The 21,342-nt window shown below is 55.3% G+C and overlaps 2 protein-coding genes across 2 annotated transcripts in view; both read right to left on the reverse strand.

Moving 5' to 3' along the window:
- Positions 1-294: 294 nt before the first annotated feature.
- Positions 295-8,483, reverse strand: GAREM2 (GRB2 associated regulator of MAPK1 subtype 2). Its single transcript, XM_038176606.2, has 6 exons — positions 8,249-8,483; positions 6,085-6,225; positions 4,516-4,646; positions 2,484-3,650; positions 1,965-2,128; positions 295-1,842 (listed from the first exon to the last, which is right to left on the reverse strand). The coding sequence occupies exons 1-6, from the start codon at positions 8,358-8,360 to the stop codon at positions 978-980; spliced, it is 2,580 nt and encodes an 859-aa protein (XP_038032534.2). The 5' UTR covers positions 8,361-8,483; the 3' UTR covers positions 295-977.
- A 2,223-nt stretch (positions 8,484-10,706) lies between these two features.
- The window catches only part of RAB10 (RAB10, member RAS oncogene family), a 35,102-nt gene continuing 24,466 nt past the window's right edge, over positions 10,707-21,342 (reverse strand). The window contains exons 3-6 of the mRNA XM_027455504.3: positions 19,103-19,241; positions 16,658-16,747; positions 16,064-16,165; positions 10,707-13,678 (exon numbers count right to left, since the gene is read on the reverse strand). Of these exons, the coding sequence (XP_027311305.1) occupies positions 13,595-13,678; positions 16,064-16,165; positions 16,658-16,747; positions 19,103-19,241 (415 nt within the window). The 3' untranslated portion in view covers positions 10,707-13,594. The remainder of the gene's footprint in view (positions 13,679-16,063; positions 16,166-16,657; positions 16,748-19,102; positions 19,242-21,342) is intronic.

The following is a 21,342-nucleotide window of genomic DNA, read 5'->3' on the forward strand; positions in this document are numbered from 1 at the left end:
CAGCCTGCTGAGCTGTGAGACTTGACAAAGGGTGGGGGGGACGCGCTGGTGGGGAGAGAGAGGCAGGGGAGGGCGGCAGAGCAGAACAAAGCCCTGCTCTGTCACCTCCGCCATCAATCAGTGCCTGCGAGGAGCCTCCGGCTCTTTTGTCTGGCCCCGAGCGCTGCCGCCGGGGTTATCCTGGCAGATGGACCCGCCTGTAATTGCAAATCAAGCAGCCAAAGGCCAGAAGGGTTCCCCCCGTGGGGAGAGCTCAATTTAAACTAAAAGGCTTTAAATCTCCCCGCACCTGTCGCTAATTTCAGAGCCAACCCCGGCCCCGAAACCCCCCAGCCTTGCTGCCCTGCCCTGCCCGGCCCCAAACACCAGCAGGGTGCTCGCAGGGCGACGCTGCTCTTTCCACGTTGGGTTTGTTGGGTTTGTGCTCGTTTCTCAAAGCCAGCAGCGCAAAACTTGGCCGAGGCGTCCTCTCAGCCTGGGGGGGGCGGCTGCCTGCTTGCAGGGCTGGCGAGTGGCCTTCAGCCCTTCCCGGGGGGGAGGCAGCGGCCCCCAGGACCTGTGCCCTGCTCTGAGCTGTGCTCCTGGACTCTGAGCCTTGCCTGGACCAGCTCTGCTTTCCCTACACGGCCCAGGGGCTGGGGAGGGAGCTTCCCCCTGCTCCCTGCACCTCCGTGCCCCCCCCCTCAAACCCCTGTCCCCCTCCTCCCCCAACAAGGGGCTTCTCCGGCAGCTTGTTCTCTCCCGTCTGTTTATTACACTAATCCACAAGGATTAAGTTAAAGCAGTCAATGCAAACTCCGACATTTTCCAGCCTGGTGAGGCCAAAATTACTGTCCAGTGTTAAAACAGAAAGGGGGGTGGGGGGGGAGCCCCCGGCAGCGGGGCCGAGCTCCTGGGGAGGAGGAGGGAACCCCGCAGCCGTAAGCGGGGAGAGGCACTGCGTGGCTGGGGCTTTGGGGGGTGCCCCCATCACCCGGCTAGATTTTGGGGCGCCAGCCCTTGATGAACTGCATGATTTTCTTCACCTGGAGCTTGGTGAGGCGGAAATCGTCGGCCAGGATCTCCTCGCTGAGCTGCACGAAGATGCTGCCGTCGATGCGCTCCCGGGCGAAGAAGCTGACGACGTCCTCGGAGAGGCCGATGAAGCGCAGGCACTTGGACACCTCCTCCACCGACAAGGCCGAGAGGTCGGCGGGGGGCAGCCAGGGCGAGCCGTCCCCGCTGGGACGGGGGGCAGCCGGCGGGGCCCCCCCTTCGCCCCGCGCTGCTGGTGGCACCTCGATGACGCCCTGCGCCAGGTAGAGCCGGGCGACGCCGCCTTCGGCCCCACGCAGGACAGCGGGTGACAGTGGGGCCGCCCCACGGATGACAATGCTGTCCCCCTCAAAACCTTTTGGGGGCCGGGGGGGGGCCGCAGGATCCAGCCCCTCGAAGGGGGCGAAGGGTTCGGGGGAGGAGGAGGAAGAGGGAGCAGATGGAGCTGAAGGTGGCTTGGGCCACTCCGGGCTCTCCGGCCACTCGGCCGGGCCGGCGAAGGGGTTGAGCGCCCCGAAGGGTGCGAAGCGTTTTTGGGGGTGCGGGGGCTTGAGGCGGGGGCAGCTGCGGAAGGGTTTCAGGGGGGGCTCGGCTGCCGGTAGCGGGGTGGAGCGGCCGCTGCCCCCCCCAGCCCCTGCCTCGGCGTAGGCCCAGGGGTCCGACCAAGCGCTGGGGCCGGGCTGGGTGGCGGGGGGCAGCGGGCGGCCGGGGGGGTCCCCGGCTTTGCAGTCGCCCCAGGCGCAGGGGTAGCAGTACAGGGAGTAGGCGTCAGGTGAGGGCGAGCCACTGCCACTCCGTGGGACCGACCTGATGGAGGAAGGTGAGCGTCACCCCAGGGCCGTGCCGTGTCCCCCTCCCCAAAAAAAAAATCGTGGTGCGGGGGACATCCCGCCCCGGGGGGGGTTATCCCATGACCCCGAGCCACTCACCCGTCGTGGAGCCCCGAGGAGTAGTAGGAGAGGCTGGGGCTGGGCGAGGGAGCAGGAGCCAGCTTCGGGAAGCGCAGGGGGGCTGGGGGGCTGCGGGGGGCTGGGGGGCGGCCGCCCCGGGGAGGCACGGGGGGCGCGTTCAGCAGCCGGCACTCCTCCTTCACCTGCAATGGGGTGAGCGCCGTCAGGGCCACATCGTTGTGGGGCCGACACTGCCCCGGGACCCCCCAACCAGGGGTGCAGGGGGGGGCAGAGGAGCAGAAATGGAGGCCCAGCCCCAGTGGCTCCCAGTTTTCCAACTGGTCCCGACCAAGCCACGAGGCTCCGGTGAGCAACGGGGCTGGGGAGATGCCGGGAGCGGGGTTCCCCATGGCACGGGGGGGGGGGCGCAGAGGATTTGGGTGGCAAGGAGCCCCACACCCTGTGGCACAGCAGGTCACGGTGGGTGCCCCCCCATGCTCCCAGCATGGGGACACCGCTGGGTCCCCCCCAGTCCCGGGGGCACCCCGCAGCTCTTACCGCCTCCGATTTGGGTGGCACCGGGGGTGGCGCATCCCCCAGGGGCTCCTCCCTGGGCACACCGGGGCGGCGCGGGGAGCCCAACGGGGACGCGGCCCCAAAGGCGGCGACGAGGTCCGGGCGCCCCGTGCCACTGGCCGAGGGGAAGCTCTCCAAGCCCTGGTTGCTCCAGAGCTCCTCGTAGGGGATCTCCAGCGGCTCCTGAGTCCTGAATTCGGGTTCGGCCCAGTCGGGCGTCATGTACTCCCTCTCGGGGTCGGCGAAATCGGGCTGCTGGCGCGGCGTCCCCGTACCAACCCCCGGCGGGGGGTCCTGGCAGCGGGTGGCCACATCCTGGGGGGCGCAGGGTGGACCCCCACCATAGAAGCAGAGCGAGAGGCGCTGCAGGGGCTGGCTGAGCTCCTCGCGGGCGCAGCTCGGCAGGCAGAGCCGCAAGCGGCGGGGGCTGGCGCACTCCTCCGAAAAATCGGGCTTGGCCTCGCGCACCGCCCGCGAGTACTCGTCGGGGTTGAAGCGCTCGTGGCAGTACGCGGCGCTGTCCCGCAGCAGCTTCTCCAGCTGGGGGTCCCCCCCGAGGAGCCCCTCGGGGAGCTGGAAACGCGGCATGTCGGCCAAGAGGAGGAAATGGAAAGGCACCAACTGGTCCCGGCGGAGGATGCAGCACAGCACCACCGTCTTGGAGATGATGCTGACCAGCTTGTAGCAGTGCCCCTCGCGGATGGCGTGCAGGTCGTAGGGGTTGCGGGCCGGGCGGCTGGGCACGGCCACGTTGACGGGGAGCCGCACCTTCTCGATGATGCTGCGGATGGTGTGCTCGCCCTCCTGCAGCCGCAGCTCCAGGGGGCTGCGGGTGCTGAAGCGGCCCTTGCACTGGAAGGGCAGGCTGAGGCTCTCGTTGGTGCGGTGGTTGACGCAGATCAGGCAGGGCATCTTGCCCTTCACCTGCTTGGCCCCCCCCGACGACGACGACGACGACGACAACGACGACGACGACGACGACGGTGCCGCCGCCTTGCCCAGTTTCCGCAGCAGGGTGGTGAAGCGCGACTTCTCCTTCACCGTCTTGGCGCACAGGATCTCGGCTTGGCCCATCAGGGTCAGCTCGTCCCCGGCGTGCAGCGTGAAGTTGTACACCTCGCTGTCCTCGCTGAACTCCCCCGACACCACCTGCATGGGGACACGGGGACACAGCCACCGGCTGAGCAGGCGCCCCATGCCCCGTCACCGTACCCTGGTGTCCTGCTGCTTTCCCCTTGCCTCCCACCACCAGCGCTGAGGTCTTGAGGTCCCACCACCATCCTGTAGTGTTCTACCAGCACCCTGTGATGTCCCATCACCATCTCCTGGTGTCTCACCACCACCTCCTGGTGTCCCACCACCACCTCCAATGTCCCACCACCACCTCCTGGTGTCCCATCGCCACCTCCTGGTGTCCCATCACCACATCCTGGTGTCTCACCACCATCTCCTGATATCCCATCACCTCCTCCCAATGTCCCACCACCACTCCCCAATGTCCCACCACCACCTCCTGGTGTCCCACTGCCACCTCTTAATGTCCCACTGCCACCTTCTGATGTCCCATCACCATCTCCCAATGTCCCATCACCTCTTCCTGATGTCCCACCACCATATCCTGGTGTCCTACCATCACTCTGTGATGTCCCACCACCACCTCCTGATGTCCCACTGCCACCTCCTGGTGTCCCATCACCACCCCCCAATGTCCCACCACCTCCTCCTGGTGTTCCACCATCACCTCCTGATGTCTCACCACCACCCCCAATGTCCCACCACCATCTCCTGATGTTCCATCACCATCGCCTGGTGTCCCATCACCTCCTCCTCATGTCCCATCACCACCTCCTGGTGTCCCACTGTCACCTCCTTGTGTCCTACCACCACCTCCTCATGTCCCACCACCACTCCCTGATGTTTGGCTGCTTCCCCACCACGGTCCCCCGATGCCCCCAATGTCCCCCTACCACTCCCTGCTGTCCCCCCACCACCACCCCACAGCCCCCACGCCAACCTTCACGCTGAAGGTGATGGCCTCCATGACGAAGACGCGGTCGGGGAAGATGCTGGCCACCTCCTCCACGCTGTTGAAATATTGCACGGGCTCGCGGATGTCCCGGTCCTGGTCCAGCAGCTTGAACTTCCCTGCGGGGGGACACCCAGCCCCGGGGAGGTCAGAGGGGACCACGGGGAGACCCCCCCCAAGCCCTGGCACCGTTCATTGGGATGGCTGCTGATGAGCCCAGCCTGGAGTCCCCGTCCCATTTGGGTTCATCCCCTCCCAAATCACAACCCCCCGGGGGGCACCAAGTGCCCGAATTCCCTGCAGCACCCCCATAGGGGCAGAAAACGCCCCAAAACAACCCCAAAAATGCCCTAAGGATGGGTATTGAAGGCTTTCTGCCCCCCCAAACCCTACAGACAGCGGTGTAGGGGGGGGCAGGCACAGCTTTGGGAGCTGTAGGGCTGCATTCAGGAGCAGAGCTCTGCCTTCATTAGCACCAGCGTGGCGGGGACGGGACCTGATGGGAATATTAACTCGGCTCGGGCTAGCTCGGAGGGGACACAAAAAGCTGGGGGAGGACGGGGACACGGAGCCCGAGCAAAGGGACAAGGGACCGGGGCAGGAGCTGCCCTGTGCCCCCAGCGAGGGGGGTTAACACACTGTGTGCCCCCCCCTACCCCAATGCCCTGACCCCCTTGGGATGGGCGCTCTGCCCTTCCCCCGCTGCCTTTCCCATGATTTATTTATTAGCAGGACTCGTTGCCGCCACGGCGAGCACTTAGAGAGGTCGTTAAGGCTCTTGGTACGGCGGCCGCGGTGAGCTCAGCACCTTCAGATGCTGCAGCAGCCCCGGCTCGTCCCCGTCCCTGTCCCTGTCCCTGTCCCTGTCCCTGTCCCTGTCCCTGTCCCTGTCCCTGTCCCTGTCCTCGTCCCGTCCCCGATCCTTATCAGTCCCAAAACCATCCCTGTCCCTGTTCATATCCCAACCCGTCCCTGTCTCCATCCCCATCCTCATCGTCATCTGCAGCGCTGTCCCCATCCCATCCCATCCCATCCCATCCCCATCCCCATCCCATATCCCCATCCCATCCCATCCCTGTCTCAATCCCCATCCCTATTCCATCCCATCCCAGTCCCCATCCCCATCCCATCCCATCCTGTCCCATCCCATCCCCATCCCTGTCCCCATTCCAGTCCCCATCCCATCCCATCCCATATCCCCATCCCATCCCTGTCCCCAACCCATCCCAAGCCCAGCCCAGTCCATCCATCTCCATCTCCATCCCCATCCCTATTCCATCCCATCCCAGTCCCCATCCCATCCCATCCCATCCCATCCCATCCCATCCCATCCCATCCCATCCCATCCCATCCCATCCCATCCCATCCCCAATCCCATCCCCAATCCCATCCCATCCCATCCCATATCCCCATCCCATCCCCAATCCCATCCCATCCCCATCCCTATTCCATCCCCTTCTGCGTCCCATCCCATCCCCATCCATGTCCCAGTGTCCATCCCCTCCCGTCCCCATCCCATCCCTGCCCCCCTTCCCCCTCGCGGCCCCGTGTCCCCACCTGGGTACTGCAGGGGGATGTCGATTTTGGGGCCGATGACGTAGTGCCCTTCCTCCAGGCTGTGGGCCGTCACCGTCGTCCACTGGCGGCAGGAGTGGATCAGGAGCACGTCCTGGGCGCTCACCCCCTCCACCGATTCCCCTGGGGTGGGGGGGGGACAGGGACAGGGACAGGGACAAGCTGACCCCTGGGGAGCCCACCCATGGGTGCCAACCCCCCTGGGACAGCAGCATCCCAATTTTCAGAGCCTGGGGAGCGCCTGCCCCAAAACTGGGGGCTGAGCCCCCGACCCCACAAACCGCTCTCAATGCCCCCCCCCACTTTCCAACCCCCCCCCCCCAAATTTCCTAGGCATGAAACAGCCCCAAAAATACAAAGCGGTGATGCCAAGGGCTAAAACACACCCAGGGCAACCCCAAATTTTGTTTTTGGGGCTGGGGGGACAAGCGTGGCCATGGGGACGGCCACGGGGGGAGCCCCCCCCCCCGGGTTTGGGGGGGTGTGGGGGGGGTGTGGGTGATGGGTGAGCAGGTGCCCGCTGCCAAGAGCCTCCAGTTGCCCTGGAAACAATTTTCTTTGTCCCTCTTGAAAGGCTGCAGCAGCGGCCGAACAACAAGTTTATTGACATGGGGTCCGGGAAGGGGAAGGGTGTTTTTTTTTTTTTGGGGGGGGGTCCCGGTACCCCCCCCCCCAAGCTGCAGCCGGCTCCCAGGGGGATGAGTCCTGCTCCAGGGGGCTCAACCTGACCCCAAATACCCAGCTCGGCCCCGATAATGTGCAACAGGGTTGGGTGCTCCTGGATGTGCCCCATCCGTGTCCCCGTCCCCATCCCTGTCCCTGGTTGGGGTCAGCACACCCAGACCCCCCCCAGCTCATTTTCGGCTCCTTGCACCCACACATCCCCAGGCACTGACCTGAAGCTGCCCCCCCTGAGCCCCCTGGGCACCCCCAGAGACCCCCAGAGACCCCCTGGACACCCCCACCCCTTAGAGCCCCCTCCCCAACTTGTAGGATAATGGGGCCAGACCGGGGGGGGGGTGAGGAAAGCATCCCAAAATGTGACCTGGAGCTGGGGCCATCGCCAGCACCCCAGGGAAAAATGGGGGGGGGGGCCAGGGCTGAGCCTGCTCCATGGCTGGGGACCACCAGGGATGGATTTTTTTTTGGGGGGGGGGGGGGGTGAGGGGCTCTGCGCCTCCATCCCTGAGCATTTGGGGTGCAGGAGGGGGGGGGTCCCATGGCCGTGCCGGGCGCCTCCATCCCAAAATCTCAGCAACAGTTCCCAGGGCAATGGGCAAAGGCTGGGGCTGGCCCAGCAGCCCCACACAGGCGGCCCCATTGTGCCCCCCCCCCCCAAACCCTCAGCCTGTGCCCTGGGGGGGGTGGCACTGCTGGGACCCCCCCCAGCCCCTCCAGCTCCATCCCCGTCCCTCTGCCCGTCCCCATCTGCAGCCTTCCCCCTCCCAGCCCCTCTTTCTGCAGCCCCCCCAATTCCCCATCCCTCTCTCCCTGCCCCCTCAGTCCCCCCCCCTCGACCCCCCCAGCCCCCCACTGCTCCCTGACCCCGTCCCTGTCCCCATCCCCCTGTCCCTGTCCCCATGTCCCCTGCACCCCACTTGCTTCCCAGCCCTGTCCCCATTTCTCTGCCCCCATCCCCTGCCCCCCCCAGCCCCTGGGCCCCTGTCCCTGTCCCTCTGTCCCCATCCCTCTGCCCCTGTCCCCATCCCAATGTCCCCATCCCTCCGTCCCTGTCCCTTCGTCCCCATCCCTGTCCCCATCCTCTATCCCCCCCCCAGCCCCTCTTCCCCCATCCCTCTGCCCCCATCCCCTGCACCCCCCTGTCCCCATCCCCATCCCTCTGTCCCCATCCCTGTCCCCATCCCTCTGCCCCTGTTCCCATCCCTCTGCCCCCATCCCCTGCTCCCCCTGTCCCCATCCCCAGCCCTCTGCCCCCATCCCTCCAACCCCATCCCCATCCCCTACCCCCCCCCTCACCCCCCACCCCCCCAATAACCCCCCCCCCACCCCTCACCCCATCCCCTACTCCCCCACCCCCCCCTTACCCCCCCCACCCCCCCACCCCCTTTTCACCCCCACCCCCCCCACCCCCCCCACACCCCCCTACACCCCCCACCCCCCCAAAACCCCCCCCCCTAACCCTCACCCTGCCCCAGGCAGACGAGCGTGGGCAGCCGGCACTTGCTGACGATGGCATCGAGGGGCAGCGCCGAGGGGCTCCAGCGGAGCCGGGCCAGCCCCGCCGCCAGCTGCTCCATGGCCCCCGCATCGCCCCCCCCCCAAAAAAAAACCCCGACCCCCCCCCCCCCGACCTCACCGAGCCCCCGGGACACGGAGTGAGGGGGTCGGGGGGGGGGCGGAGGCAGCGCCGGGCTCCATCGGCGGCGACGGCGGGGAAAAAAAAAAAAAAAAAGAAAAAAGAAAAAAAAAAAAAGGAGAAAAAAAAAAAAAAAAGGGGGGGGGGAGAAGCCGGGAGCCGCCCCCGCGGCGGGGCTCAGCCTTTGGCCGGCCCCTGAGGGCTCCCCCGGGGGGCTGCGGAGCCCCCCCCCCCCCTCTGTAATTTCCACCCCCCCCCCATTCGTATCCCCCAATTGATTTTGGGGGATACGAAGGGGTGAAGCCCCCCCGCCCCCCCCCACACACACACCCCCCCGAGCTGGGTGAGGGGGTGTGGGAGGAACGGGGGGAGCTCCAGGCTCGGATATTGATTTATTTATTCATTTATTTATTCATTTATTTATCTATTTATTTATTTATTTATTCATTCATTCATTTATTTTATTTTATTTTATTTTATTTTATTTTATTTTATTTTATTTTATTTTATTTATTTTATTTTATTTTATTTATTATTTTATTTTATTTTATTTATTATTTTATTTTATTTCATTTATTTTATTTTATTTATTTTATTTTATTTATTTTATTTTATTTTATTTATTTTATTTTATTTTATTTTATTTATTTTATTATATTTTATTTTATTTATTTTATTTTATTTATTATTTTATTTTATTTTATTTATTATTTTATTTTATTTCATTTATTTATTTTATTTTATTTTATTTTATTTTATTTTATTTTATTTTATTTTATTTTATTTATTTTATTTTATTTTATTTTATTTCATTTATTTTATTTTATTTATTATTTTATTTTATTTTATTATTTTATTTATTTTATTTTATTTATTTATTCATTTATTTATTTTATTTTATTTTTATTTCTTTATTTATTTTATTTATTGGGAGGGGGGGTCAGGTCAGCCCCCTCCCAGTTCCCCCACAGCTGCAGGGGGGGGGGGGCTCACAGAGGGATTTGGGCTGGTGGGGTCCTCCTCAGATCCCCCCCCCCTCCCTTACCAGTGCCACCCCCTGCCATGGGCACGACCCCTGCCCCCCCCCCCCATCCCCATCCCCATCCAGCCTGGCCTTGGGCACCCCCAGGGATGGGGCACCCCCAGCTCCTTGGGCTGCTGCGTCCCGCTGGGGATGTCCCAGAGCACCCCAAAAAGCCACAGGAGCCCCCCCCCGTGCTGTGTCCCCCCCCCCACACTGGGCCCCTCTCCCTTGGCCACGCATGGACGGCACCGACACCGAGCGGTGGCTCGAGGCCACCCCAACTGGGGGGCACCGGGGGAAGGTCCCCGGGTGTTGGGGACGTGCTCGTGGTCGACGTGGGGCAGGGGGGGCTCCTGCAGCACCCCAGTGCCCCCCCAGCCCTTACCTTTAGGGATTTGGGATGGGGAACCCAAAGGAGCAGCGAGCAAAGTCGGTGCCCGGTGCTGGCGCCAGGCTGGGAGCTGCCACCTCCCGTGGGTGGCACCATGGTGGTGGCACCGATGGGCACCTGAGGCTGTGACCCCCCCGGCTGTGATGGCAGCAGCAGCAGCACAAAACCCCTCTGGGTACCGACACCACGGCAGTGGGGAGCAACGAGACCCCCCCCAGTGGCAGGGGGATGGGGACAGGGACAGGGACGTCCCCAAGCTGGGCATGGCCCAAAGCGCACGGAGGGGGCTTGGGGAACCCGCTCCCCGCTGCTCGGGGGGCACGGAGCTGATCCGTGCTCTGAGATGGGGCTGGCGAGGACGAAGAATCATAAAATCAGAGAATATCCCATAAAATCACAGAATATCCCATAAAATCACAGAATTCCCAAGTTGGAGGGGACCCCTGAGGATCATCGAGTCCAACTCTTGGCACCACGTGGGTCTACCCAAAATTTTAGACCATGAGCACGGCCAGTGGGCAGGAGCCGTGGGTTGGTGGCGGTGGGGACACGGAGAAGCACGCGTGGCTCCCCCGAGGTGGAAAACCCCCCCGTGAGGCTGTCCCCATTCCATGGGTTTCCAAAATCTCCCCCCCCGCCTCGCCGAGGAGTTTGGGGTACACCCCCAGGACAGCCCCCGCTGCCCATCCCCAGCCTTGAGAAGCGGCTGATGCTTTTTCCATGAAAAACCAAGAAATGGCAGTGACAAAATTGGGTTCCTTACGGCAAGGAGCAGCTCTGAAGGGTTGGGGTAACGCGGCCGGGGGGGCGCAGCCAGCACAGGGGACGGGGGGGGGGAAGGCGCCGGTCAGGGGCCCAGGAAGGAACCAGTGCAAGTTTATAAAAGCTTTTATTTGCTCTTGGTATGACCAAGAATGGGACAGTGATCTTTTATACAATTTGATACAGTTAAGTGGTACAAAAGAATGTGTTTTAAATAAAAAGCCAGAGTGGAGTAGCAAAAATATTAAAAGATTAAGTAAAAAATTGTAGGCATGGGAATTAATCCTAGACCTGAAGTCGATGCTGTTTTGTTTTTTTTCCACCATCCAAGTCCGGCCGGACGAAGCGCGGCTCTCACCTGGCCCCGCGCCGCCCCGGCCACGCCACGTCCAGAGCAGGGAACGCGCTCATACAATAGACCCAACCTCGGGGTTTAGTTCATCATTACCAATTTAATTAAGTTACATTTTTGTCATGACAAAAAGGTAGCACTGGGGGGGGTTCCGCTGCCGGCCGGGGACTCGAGAGCCCGCGGCTGCTGGCACGGCCGGATCCAGCGCAACGACGGTGGAGGCGCCCAGGAGGGCTTCGAGGGGCTCCGGGGGGGGTCCGGGCAGATTTCGGCTTCAATCCCCACCCGGGGCCGGGGGGGTTTCCACACGCAGGTGCCAGAAGCAGTTAGTTGGCTAGCGAGCGGTAAATTTAGCTACCGGCAGAAATAAAGTTACTGCAAATTCCTCCAACACGGTTATTATCACTTTTTTTTAGCATCAGAATCGACTCTTGGTGCTCACTCCTCCTCAGCTGGGCCTTGCACTCCCAAAACAAAACAAAACCAAGCCACATGGTTAAAATTCATGTTTTTTATAGAAGAGGACCACCTACACCTGTCTGCGTGTGCTGCGGGGGTAGGGAGGGGGCTGAGCTCCCCTGGCCCGGGCACCACGAGCGCAGCGCCTAGGGACGACCCCGACAGATTTACGCAGAAGGAGCCGAGCCCCCCAGAAGCAAATAAAAAGCTCATGTTTAAAACAAAGATTATACAAAAAAAAAAAAAAATTGATGTCTATTCTCCATTTTCCCTTTTTGATCATGTTGAAAAGTGCAGGTTTAACCAGAAGGTAGCCGGATGCTATTTATATTTACAGTGCTGGCCACCGGGCACAGCGCGGGGGGGACCGACCTGTGCCGTCTGCCCACGGGGGTCCCGAGCCCGCCTGGCCACCAGCCACAAGGCTGGGAAGGGCTCACACAGAGACAAAATGCCAAGACACGGGGAAAAGGGAGACACGCCGGCCGAGTTACTACACGGGAAGCGGTTTTAAAAACTAGAATTTCCGTGTTAAAACACTGTCATTTCATTAAAATTAAATCAGCGTTAGTTACTACTTTATTGGCTGGAGAAAGTCCAAAACCCAAGCGGACAAGAGGGAGGCGCGAGGCTTGTCCAGCTTCAGGGACCGCGGCTGTTTGGAGCATCTTTGTGTCCTTGGCTGGAGCAGCTCTCCTGCGCCGTGATCTAAAGGCAAGGCAAGTGAACGCACGGCTGCTCCTGCAGCCTGGACACCCAGCTCAGCGGGAGCAGCCCAAGAATTGGGGCTGGCAGTCGTTAACCCCCTTCCTTTCACTTCACACCCGAAGTCACCGCAGGGCACGAGCGCGGGCGCCCGGCGGGGACGCGGCGGCACAGCCCGCCTGCCCGTGCCCCGGGAGCGAGCCAAGGCTGAGCGCAGCACGAAGGACTCGGAGCTTCTAACACTGGAAAGTGGAAAAGTTTTCAGGGAGGTAATAAATTAAACTGCCGACTTTTTTTTTCTTCCTTTTTTTTTTTTTCTTTTTTTCTTTTTTTAATCTAGTTGCACTCAGCCTCTTGCTAGGCTACCGAACATCTCGTTGGAGCGGCTAACAGTGAGAGACAGAACTGAAAAGTTCATGTTAACTGCTGTCAGTTTGGGAATCGCATGTTATATTCATACACATAAAGTAGACAACCACATCACCCTCCATAGAAAACTAGTGCATGCAAATAACTCTTCCATATCATAAAACCCAATGGCTATGCAGGAGGAGAGAAGATATACTAGTGAACTGACATTGGCTAGAGGGAAATTAGTAGGTATCGTCAACATTTTACCTTGAAAGCTAAATCAGTGCTTTGTATTAAATTTTTTGGCAAACATACCACGTTGCCGTCCTTGTAATTAACACATCACACCATGAAGGAAAGCAAATAAAAGCAGCATGCAGGCAAAAGGAAAGAGCTGCGAGTGAGGAAAAAAAATGGCAGCAGGAACAGTTCCGAATGGGTAGATCACCAAAAAGGAGACAGAGCAGATTAAATGCAGTATTTTTTTTGCACCACCCTTTGTCCTCGATGCATTACACCAACAATTACAGAAAGCAACCACAAAAGAGTTCAGTATTTTAAAATGATCGGGAATGGATGGTATGTCTCCTGCACATGCTTCCACCAGAAGAGAAACAAAAAGTGAAAATAAAAGTTCCTTTCCACATAAGGCACAGGACAAAATAAACCCCATTCACATACTCAAGGCGAAAATGAGTGTTTTCCTGGCTCTTTTGCTGATGCTTCTAGAGAACATGGTGACTCAAAGCACATTATCCATGACAGAAAATTCCACTGTTGTACAAAATAAATTGTTAATTCTAACTTTTATTCTTATACAATTTGCAGAGTAGAGTTGAATATGATTGCTCTATGTTTTAATGTCAGGAGGAACGGGACTATAATACAACCAAAACGTAGTGGTAAGTTGAGCAGGTACATTAAAAAATGAAGTCACGGAGATGATTTTCCTATACATGTTGAGGAAATTATAGTACGCAAGCTGTCCTAAACAGAAAAAAACAAAGGGAGACAGGAGCTTGTTAAGATGAGGAACAAAACATCGGTTTAAGGTTAAAAACGGGCAGAGTGGTTTGTTTTGCAGCGAGAAAAAAGGAGCGGTGGATGGCGATTGGTGATATAGGAGAACGTTCAGCAACACTTGCTCTTCCAGCCTGTCACCCCACCTCCACTGCTGATATCTACATTTTCACTGTTGGGCTCTTTTACAGGGGTCTGCAACGAAACAAGCAAGAAGGTTAGAGAAGTCCTGGGACATTCTGAAAAAGAGCATTCAGAGCTGGAGGGGCAGAGGCTTACAGAAGGACTGACACCACCAAATAACATCCCGAATAAACCACGGCCAGAGAGCTCTACAGAAATGTAGGGAATCCTCCTTCCCTCGCCAGCAGAAGCGTGCAGAACCAGCCTCAGGATTTTTTTTTTTGTGGCTGTTGTTTTAAATCAACAGCGACCAGAAATCTGGGAAAAGCTTTCAAACCAGGACTGCTCCAAAGTAAACACGAATTATTTCCAGATCCCGCTTTTAGAGCTGACGCTCGGACTTTGGGGGAATAAATCACAGTGTGCGACTTACACGAGCTGAAGTTAAATCATGTGCACTAATGACCTTAAAAATGACAGAGCAATTTTATTTATGGATAAAAAAAAAAGGCAAAGCAAAAGCATCTGCCTTCCAGTTAGTCAGGACACCAGATTCCGAGGCAGCGCACAAAACATCTCATCCGCACCATGGGATGTAAACTTGGTCTGACCAAAACAAAACTTGAAGTCCCCTGGTTTTGATCAGATGCTAGCGTCTATTTTCAGCTGTTTAGAAACTAATCTAAACATCCATGAGAATACAGCGCTTCAGTCCCTGCATTCCTTCTCTTATTCTCTGCTCCGCAGCCTTGCAACAAACTGCAAGGCATCGCCCACCCTGCCCCTTCTTCAGACAAATGCCCCGAGTGAAAATGTAAAGGTCAGGAGGTCCCATTAAGGCCAGGAATCCTCCTGCTCATCAGAGGCCAACGATTTTCAGTCGCTTCCTCATATACAGCTTGTCAAAAACTGATTTAGAAACAACTCCAAATCCGACCAGGGCATGTTGAGCAGAGATTCAGAAGGGCTGAGGAAAGATTCAGCGGTGACCTTGCACTAAATTTCCAACCAATTAACCCAGACAACGCTACTGATAACATTCACGTGGGGGAAGATGATCCCGTCCCTACTGCTAACCTGGAGCACAGCAAAAATATGTAAACATTTCGGAACAAAGCGCACGTGCTGGAGCTGGCCAACCCACGCCTCTCGAGCTCACAGAGTTTCGGTGCCGGAGACGTGAGCTGATCGCACGCAGGGACACGCCAGCACGGGGTTTAATCAAGTCCTTGGTAGAGGAGAACACAAACTAACTGAAAATCAGCCCTGCAGCCACCTGCACGTCTGCTCCGCTCGACCCAGCAACAAAACAGTGGCAGCTGTTGGAAGCTTTTCCCACTTCTGACAGACACCAGGGATCCAAGGACAGCGATATCTCGTAGCTCTGGGCATACAAAGCTTTGGGTACATCACAGAATCACAGAATCACAGAATTTCTAGGTTGGAAGAGACCTCAAGATCATCGAGTCCAACCTCTGACCTAACACTAACAGTCCCCACTAAACCATATCCCTAAGCTCTACATCTAAATGTCTTTTAAAGACTTCCAAGGATGGTGACTCCACCACCTCCCTGGGCAGCCCGTTCCAATGTCGAAAAACTTCATGTTTAGAAACATGATGTCTAGAAACTTCAGACTTTTTAGACAACTCTGGGTACTGACAGAAATGGCTAAAGGCAAAACTGACAAAAAAAAAAAAGGCAAATGCTAATATGGCAGGGCAGGAGAGGGGAAAAGACAGGATTCCTTTATTTGAGGAAAAAGGTCCTCGCTGGGGTCAACAACTATAGGGTGAACTGCATTCTGGCACAGCAGAAATAAAGCCCGTGTTTAAAGCAGTGAGTTTCAAAGTACGGCCTCCAGAAGAATCTACTGAGGTTCTGATGGATTCTCTGTTGCTGTGAGCTGTCAAATCTTTTGGCTGTAGTTTTACAGAGGGACAACACTGGCTATATAGAAGAGAAATCTGAGGACACCGTGTGGCCCACCTCACATGGACAGTCAGAACAGAAAAGCAACACCAGGGCTCATCCCTGAGTTCCAGTGACCTCAGTCTCCTCAGGATTAAAATAACTCCAGGCATCAGAGAGGAAGTGATGAACATTCACGTTCCTTCTCCACAAAGCAGCAAAGAATGAGGGTGGCAGGGAAAGGACAATTCTCCTCCAAATTAATTCAAACGTTTTAACTGCAAGCACGCGTGTGATACCACCGAGTTTAAGGACCAAGCAACCAGGAGTTCCTTGGTGCTTTGATGTATGCTGCTCCCTCTAGATTGCACCAGTACAATAATGAAACATCAAACAAGCTTCAGAAGTACAATAGTCTTCCTTCAGGGACTTGTTTGTCTTAGCATACCAAAGTAAAAAGCCACAACAATTCAGGTGAACATCAAAAGAAACAGACGTTGACATTTTAGGTTTTTTTTTTCCCAAACAAATCCTGTGATCACCTACCTTTCGAAGAATGTCTTCTGCTAATGTGAGGAATGCCTTCTCAATGTTTATATTTGCTTTTGCACTAGTTTCGAAAAACCTAATACCATGCTCCCTAGCAATCTAAACCAAAAAAAGAAAAAAGAAGGTTAGAGTTATTGTGGTGTTATTCAATTGATGCTGCTGTAACGTTGGGATTAGTAACATTTAAGAGCATGTAATACTTTCAGTGTGGCAGGCATCAGAAGTACTAGCTAAGCAAAATATCACAAAAGATTCAGAATTTAAATCAGAAACAGCAGTCACAGTGTATTAAGTTACAAGCTGATGCCTGAACACGAGGACAGATCAAATCAGTCACACGACAAGTAAATTAACAAAGGTTGCTTGCAGAATTTTAGCTCTCCAAAAAAGAAAGAACTGCAGCTGAACTCACTCCGTTCACGGCAGTTGTTCACAACGCAACTTCCAGGAAACATTCCTTATGCTCACAAGGCAGCAAACCCTTGTTTGTTCCCTGGTATGCCCCGCGTGGCACTTAAACCACCCGACAATGGCAGGAAGTCTTGGCACTGATTTGCTTACTGGGATAAATAAGTTTTTGTCCACACCTACCTGTTCACCTTTTGCTTTAGGAACAACTCTTTTATCTTCCATGTCACACTTGTTTCCTAACAGCATCCTCTCCACATCTTCATTGGCATGCTACAACGAGATAAGAGACAGGATTACACATCTCCCCCAGCACGCAGCAAACAGCTGCTGTAATTTTGGATCTCCACACTGCTCAAAGTCCAGGCGAACGCTTACACACGCCCAGCTGACCAACTCTTTCCTGAGTCCTAACAAAGACCGTCAGAAATCATTCTTCAGGCCCTACCCTGAAAATAAAGAGCTCGTGTATCCAGGAAGTGGAATCAGACAACGGCACGGAGACAGGACTGCCACCATCCCAGCGTCAGTTATTCTTCCCCTTCCTTTTTATTTGTGTAGTCTAAGTGTGAAGTCTTCCTTTCTGAAAAGGATTAAGTGCTGTTTTGCAACAGATTCTCCCAGCATTCGCCGAGCAAACCCTGGTTGGGCTGCATTCAGTGACATGGGAAACGCAGCAGCTTCCTGCCTGGCGCTTAGAAGCCTGAGGTTTTTCGTGCGCTGGACACACACACTTACAGAAACAATGCTACGAAGGCCAAAACATTGGAGGACAAAATGAATTCCAAACCTACAGCTGCCAACAATCACGCTCCACGCACTGCAGTGGCTCCAGCTGACACTATTGCTCTTTTGGTGTTTAAAGGATTCTCTGCATAGTTTTGCTGCAGACAGGTAAGTCTCCCTAAAACCACAACAGCACTTACACAGGGAATGAGCCTCCTAAAGCAGAACCAAGTACCAAGGGGTTTCTCCAGGAGTGCTGTATGAACAGGAACACCTCAGCTGTCCAGTTATTGAAATTCTGCCAATATCCACCATAACGAGGCAGGAACACGCCAGGGATACCCATCAGACCAGCAGAGGAGCTCCAGCACGAAGCATCACTTAAGTGGATAACTGAGGTACTTTGCAGGCTGACATGAGAAGCTTCTTGGAAAGTCTAATCTGAAGCTACTTTCACTCCAGCAGCCTTAATGCTATCTTACAGCAGAATTACTAACACAACGACACAGGAGCCTCATGCATCCAGCACTCCTGCTCACATTAATAACCCATTTCACGTTCCTCAGGGGAATCGCCCCCAGTTTTTTCCCTTCAGGTCATAAAGAGTAAGAACAACCAGATGGCAAAGACACCGTGCAGATCAAGACACCAAAAACGTTGATTTTTCGTGCCCAGAGAACTGCTCACACAGCAGCAGACCTCTCCAATACAGCCAGCCCCCGTGCATAAAACCGAGCACTTGAACACCTCAATGAACTCCCGCTGGCCTGCAGCAGAAGTGCTCGGCGTGGTGCACCTCTGCAGAGCTGGCAGCCTTTAAATACTTAATATTTAGCAAGGATGAAGGTGTGACACTGTTACACGTCTTTACAGCCCCAAGGTAACATTTTTGCTCTAAGAGCCTTTCACCAGCCTCAGTGCTTCAAGCAGCAGTGCCTGACAGCACCCACCTGCTGACACTCAATTGTGCGGGGCCATCTTTGTGCTTTCTAAAAAGTAACGAAGCTGGAAGCCCCAACATTTATTCCATCAGAAGACACCATAACAGAAGTAAACACCAACAGTCGTGCTGCTCTCTAACATTTTGGCATTCCCTGAGAGCAAACTCTTAGGGGTCCAGGCACTGAACGCTTCCACACTGGTTTCTTCTGCTTCACTTGACCTCATTTGAAATTTTACCAACTCTGCGTGGTAAAATGAGGTAAAACCATTTTGCCTTGTTTGGTTCTCCCCTAAAAAACCAACTGGCTACACACGTTTGAGTAATTTGCTGGCGTTCAACAAGAGCAGTTTGCAATGCTACCTGTAACACCAGTGATAAACCTGCAAATGCATCAGGACATCGGTTTTGGTGGAGACAACAGAGTGGAGGTGATCAGATTTAATCATCTTGGAGGACAACACAGCCACACAAATAAAATGAGTCCGTATCAGAGGTGGCAAACCATTCCACAGCTGCTCTACAGCTCATGGCTTAGCGCAGCTCCTTCGCACACCACCTTGTGGTGGCAGCTCCTCCTGGAAACAGCCCTGCCCAGCTGCCAAAAGCTGCGGTCCCTACCTCCAAATATTCTCCAGCACAGGCACAATGTTTGTTCGTGCGTGGATTTAACACATCTGGACACTGCCAGCCCCTGGGTAGTGCTGCAACCCTCCCTGCTGCTGCGGGGAGAGCTGAGGGGGGGAAGGCAGGAGGTGGCCAGGTTCAAAACAGCTTCTGAACAGCCTGAAGTGTCATCCAGTTGATGGGCCAGGTTCAGGACAGCACCCAAACCCCACATTAAGTGGTGCACCACACCTCGTGCCAGTACAGAAGCGTAAGGTACGCTCTGGGGGACTCCCGAGATGCTCTGCAGGTCACCACAAACAGCTCGGGGCTGGGATCGTACAGATGCCACTCACCTCGTCTATGTTTCTGAGCCACTTGCTGATGTTTTCAAAGCTCTTGGCGTTGGTGATGTCGTACACCAGCATGATTCCCATGGCACCTCTGTAGTAGGAGGTGGTGATGGTGTGAAATCGCTCCTGCCCTGCTGTGTCCCTGCAAAGAGAGCGCGTGTCAGAGGCAAGCCTGGTATCTTACCCCAATAAATAAACCCGGTATCAAACCATGGTAGGAATTTGTTAATTTTAAACTTTGTATTTTTATCGACAACTCCAAACTTCTGTCCAAAAGAAGCTTTTATTTCCAAGTCTTTTATTTCCAGGCTGCCCCCAGCCCCATCCAGCCTGGCCTTGGGCAGCCCCAGCTCCTGGGGCAGCCTGCACCAGGGCCTTGCCACCCTCAGAGGGAAGGATTTCCTCCTTATATCTAACGTAGATCTCCTCTCTTGTAGTTTAAAGCCATTTTCTGGAACTCAGAACTGAGAATGACTTTGTTTTCTGATCGGTTTTATGAAGTTTTAACTTGATCTTGCAGACTTTGATGTAATGTTTCAGGATTATAAGTGAATGAGAAATAAATCTGAGATGTACTACAACATTAACGTTATGGTACATCTCAGATACTTAAGTTGTCTGTTTCTGTAAGGAAGATGCTGAAAAGGGATGGTGAAAGCTCACTGAAGGCATCTACGTTCCCAGCTCATTGTGAAATCTTCAATGGGATGCACGAGATTTGGCTAAACAAACTTGCACACCATTAAAGTGCGAATTAGGACGTAACTGCACGTTCTGCAAGTGTCTTCCAGAGGACACCAACCTGGCAGATTACACGTTCACAGGCATTTTTGGTGACACGATTTCTACAAGCTGCAACGAAAGGTGTCTGTGAAGCCAAACTGATCTACCTGATGCTGCCCAGCTTGGTGGAAGGTGGGTGCCGCCAGCTCCAAGCCTGGTGAAGACCCAGCTCGCCCACGGCCGTGTCTCCAGGCGCTGGCTGTGGCTGCCCTCAGTTTGTTTGTTTAAGGACACGTCAGATTTCTCTGATTTTTCTCATTTCCACAAGTCAGCTGATGGACAGGGAATCAACCAAAAGCCCCCACATCACACAAAATCAGTGAAGAAAAGCTCCCGAGCTGCAGGGCCTGCCAAGTTCCTCCTGAGTCTCATCTGCCCCATTGGGCTTGGAGCCTCAGCCCCAGGTCCAGCAGTCCCTGAGATGGCTGCTGTGAGCTCCTGTCCCCTCCTGGCAGGTGACAGCAGCAGGAAGAGGGCAAAGAGCAGAGCAGAAGGCCGAGGGGCAGGCCCTGTGCTGAGCAGCTTTGCTCAGGAGCATTTCACAGCCCCACAGGAGCCCCGGTGCTGCAGAACCTCGGGGGTCCCACACAGAGATACCTGATGCTGCACGGCTGGCTTTAACGGTGCTGAATCCCTCTCAGTTCCTTTCTGTCCCATTTTGAAGTTCCTCCTGATGCCATCCTGAGGCCACTCCAAGCTCTTCAGACCTGGTTTTTCTGACATCTGGGTCACTGGTCACACACACTGAACTTCAGAGCTTTGCTTCTGTCTCTCCTGAACTTCACGGGGCTTTTTCCCCATGACATTTCTCCAATCGGTCAGGAGCAACACGAGTTACAAGCCAGCCCTCTCTACTATTTACACTTCCATCTCGTCCTGCCTAGCTTTAAGACAACATCCATGCTCTCCTTCCCTCATCGAGCCCACTAAAGAAAACACTGCCTAGCACGGGACTCGGGACGGGCTCCTGCAAAACATCTCAAGAGGATTCTCGCTTACACGCCGTTTATTTTCTCTCCTCGCGTGCTTTGCATTCACTCGACAGCACCTTCACCCAGTCCTCTGCAGCTTGCTTTTACCAGGCCTCAGCAGAGCCGTACCCAAACTACCAGGATTTATGGCATCTGCAGTTTCTCCCCGGCTGATGAGGCCGGTAAGCACCCCACGAAGAACGCCGATTGATTTTTTTACACAGCTTGGCTTTGGCAGTGCTCAGCTGTTACTCACTGCTTGTCAAGTCCTACACACCTACAACTCACTCGCTTCGCTACCTCCTACAGGATTTTTTTCTGGCAATTGAAGCTCAGCTAATGGGTGAAAAGCGAGCTGGGGAGGGAAAATGCAAAGAACCTGGCTTTTTTTTTTATTATCATTATTATATTTAAGTACTATCTTTGCCCTTTCCCCTCCTTAATGGATCTCTCCATTCATTATTCAAAGATAACTCTTAATGGATGTGA

Source organism: Anas platyrhynchos, chromosome 3 (assembly GCF_047663525.1).
Source record: "Anas platyrhynchos isolate ZD024472 breed Pekin duck chromosome 3, IASCAAS_PekinDuck_T2T, whole genome shotgun sequence".
Taxonomy (NCBI): Eukaryota; Metazoa; Chordata; class Aves; order Anseriformes; family Anatidae; genus Anas; species Anas platyrhynchos.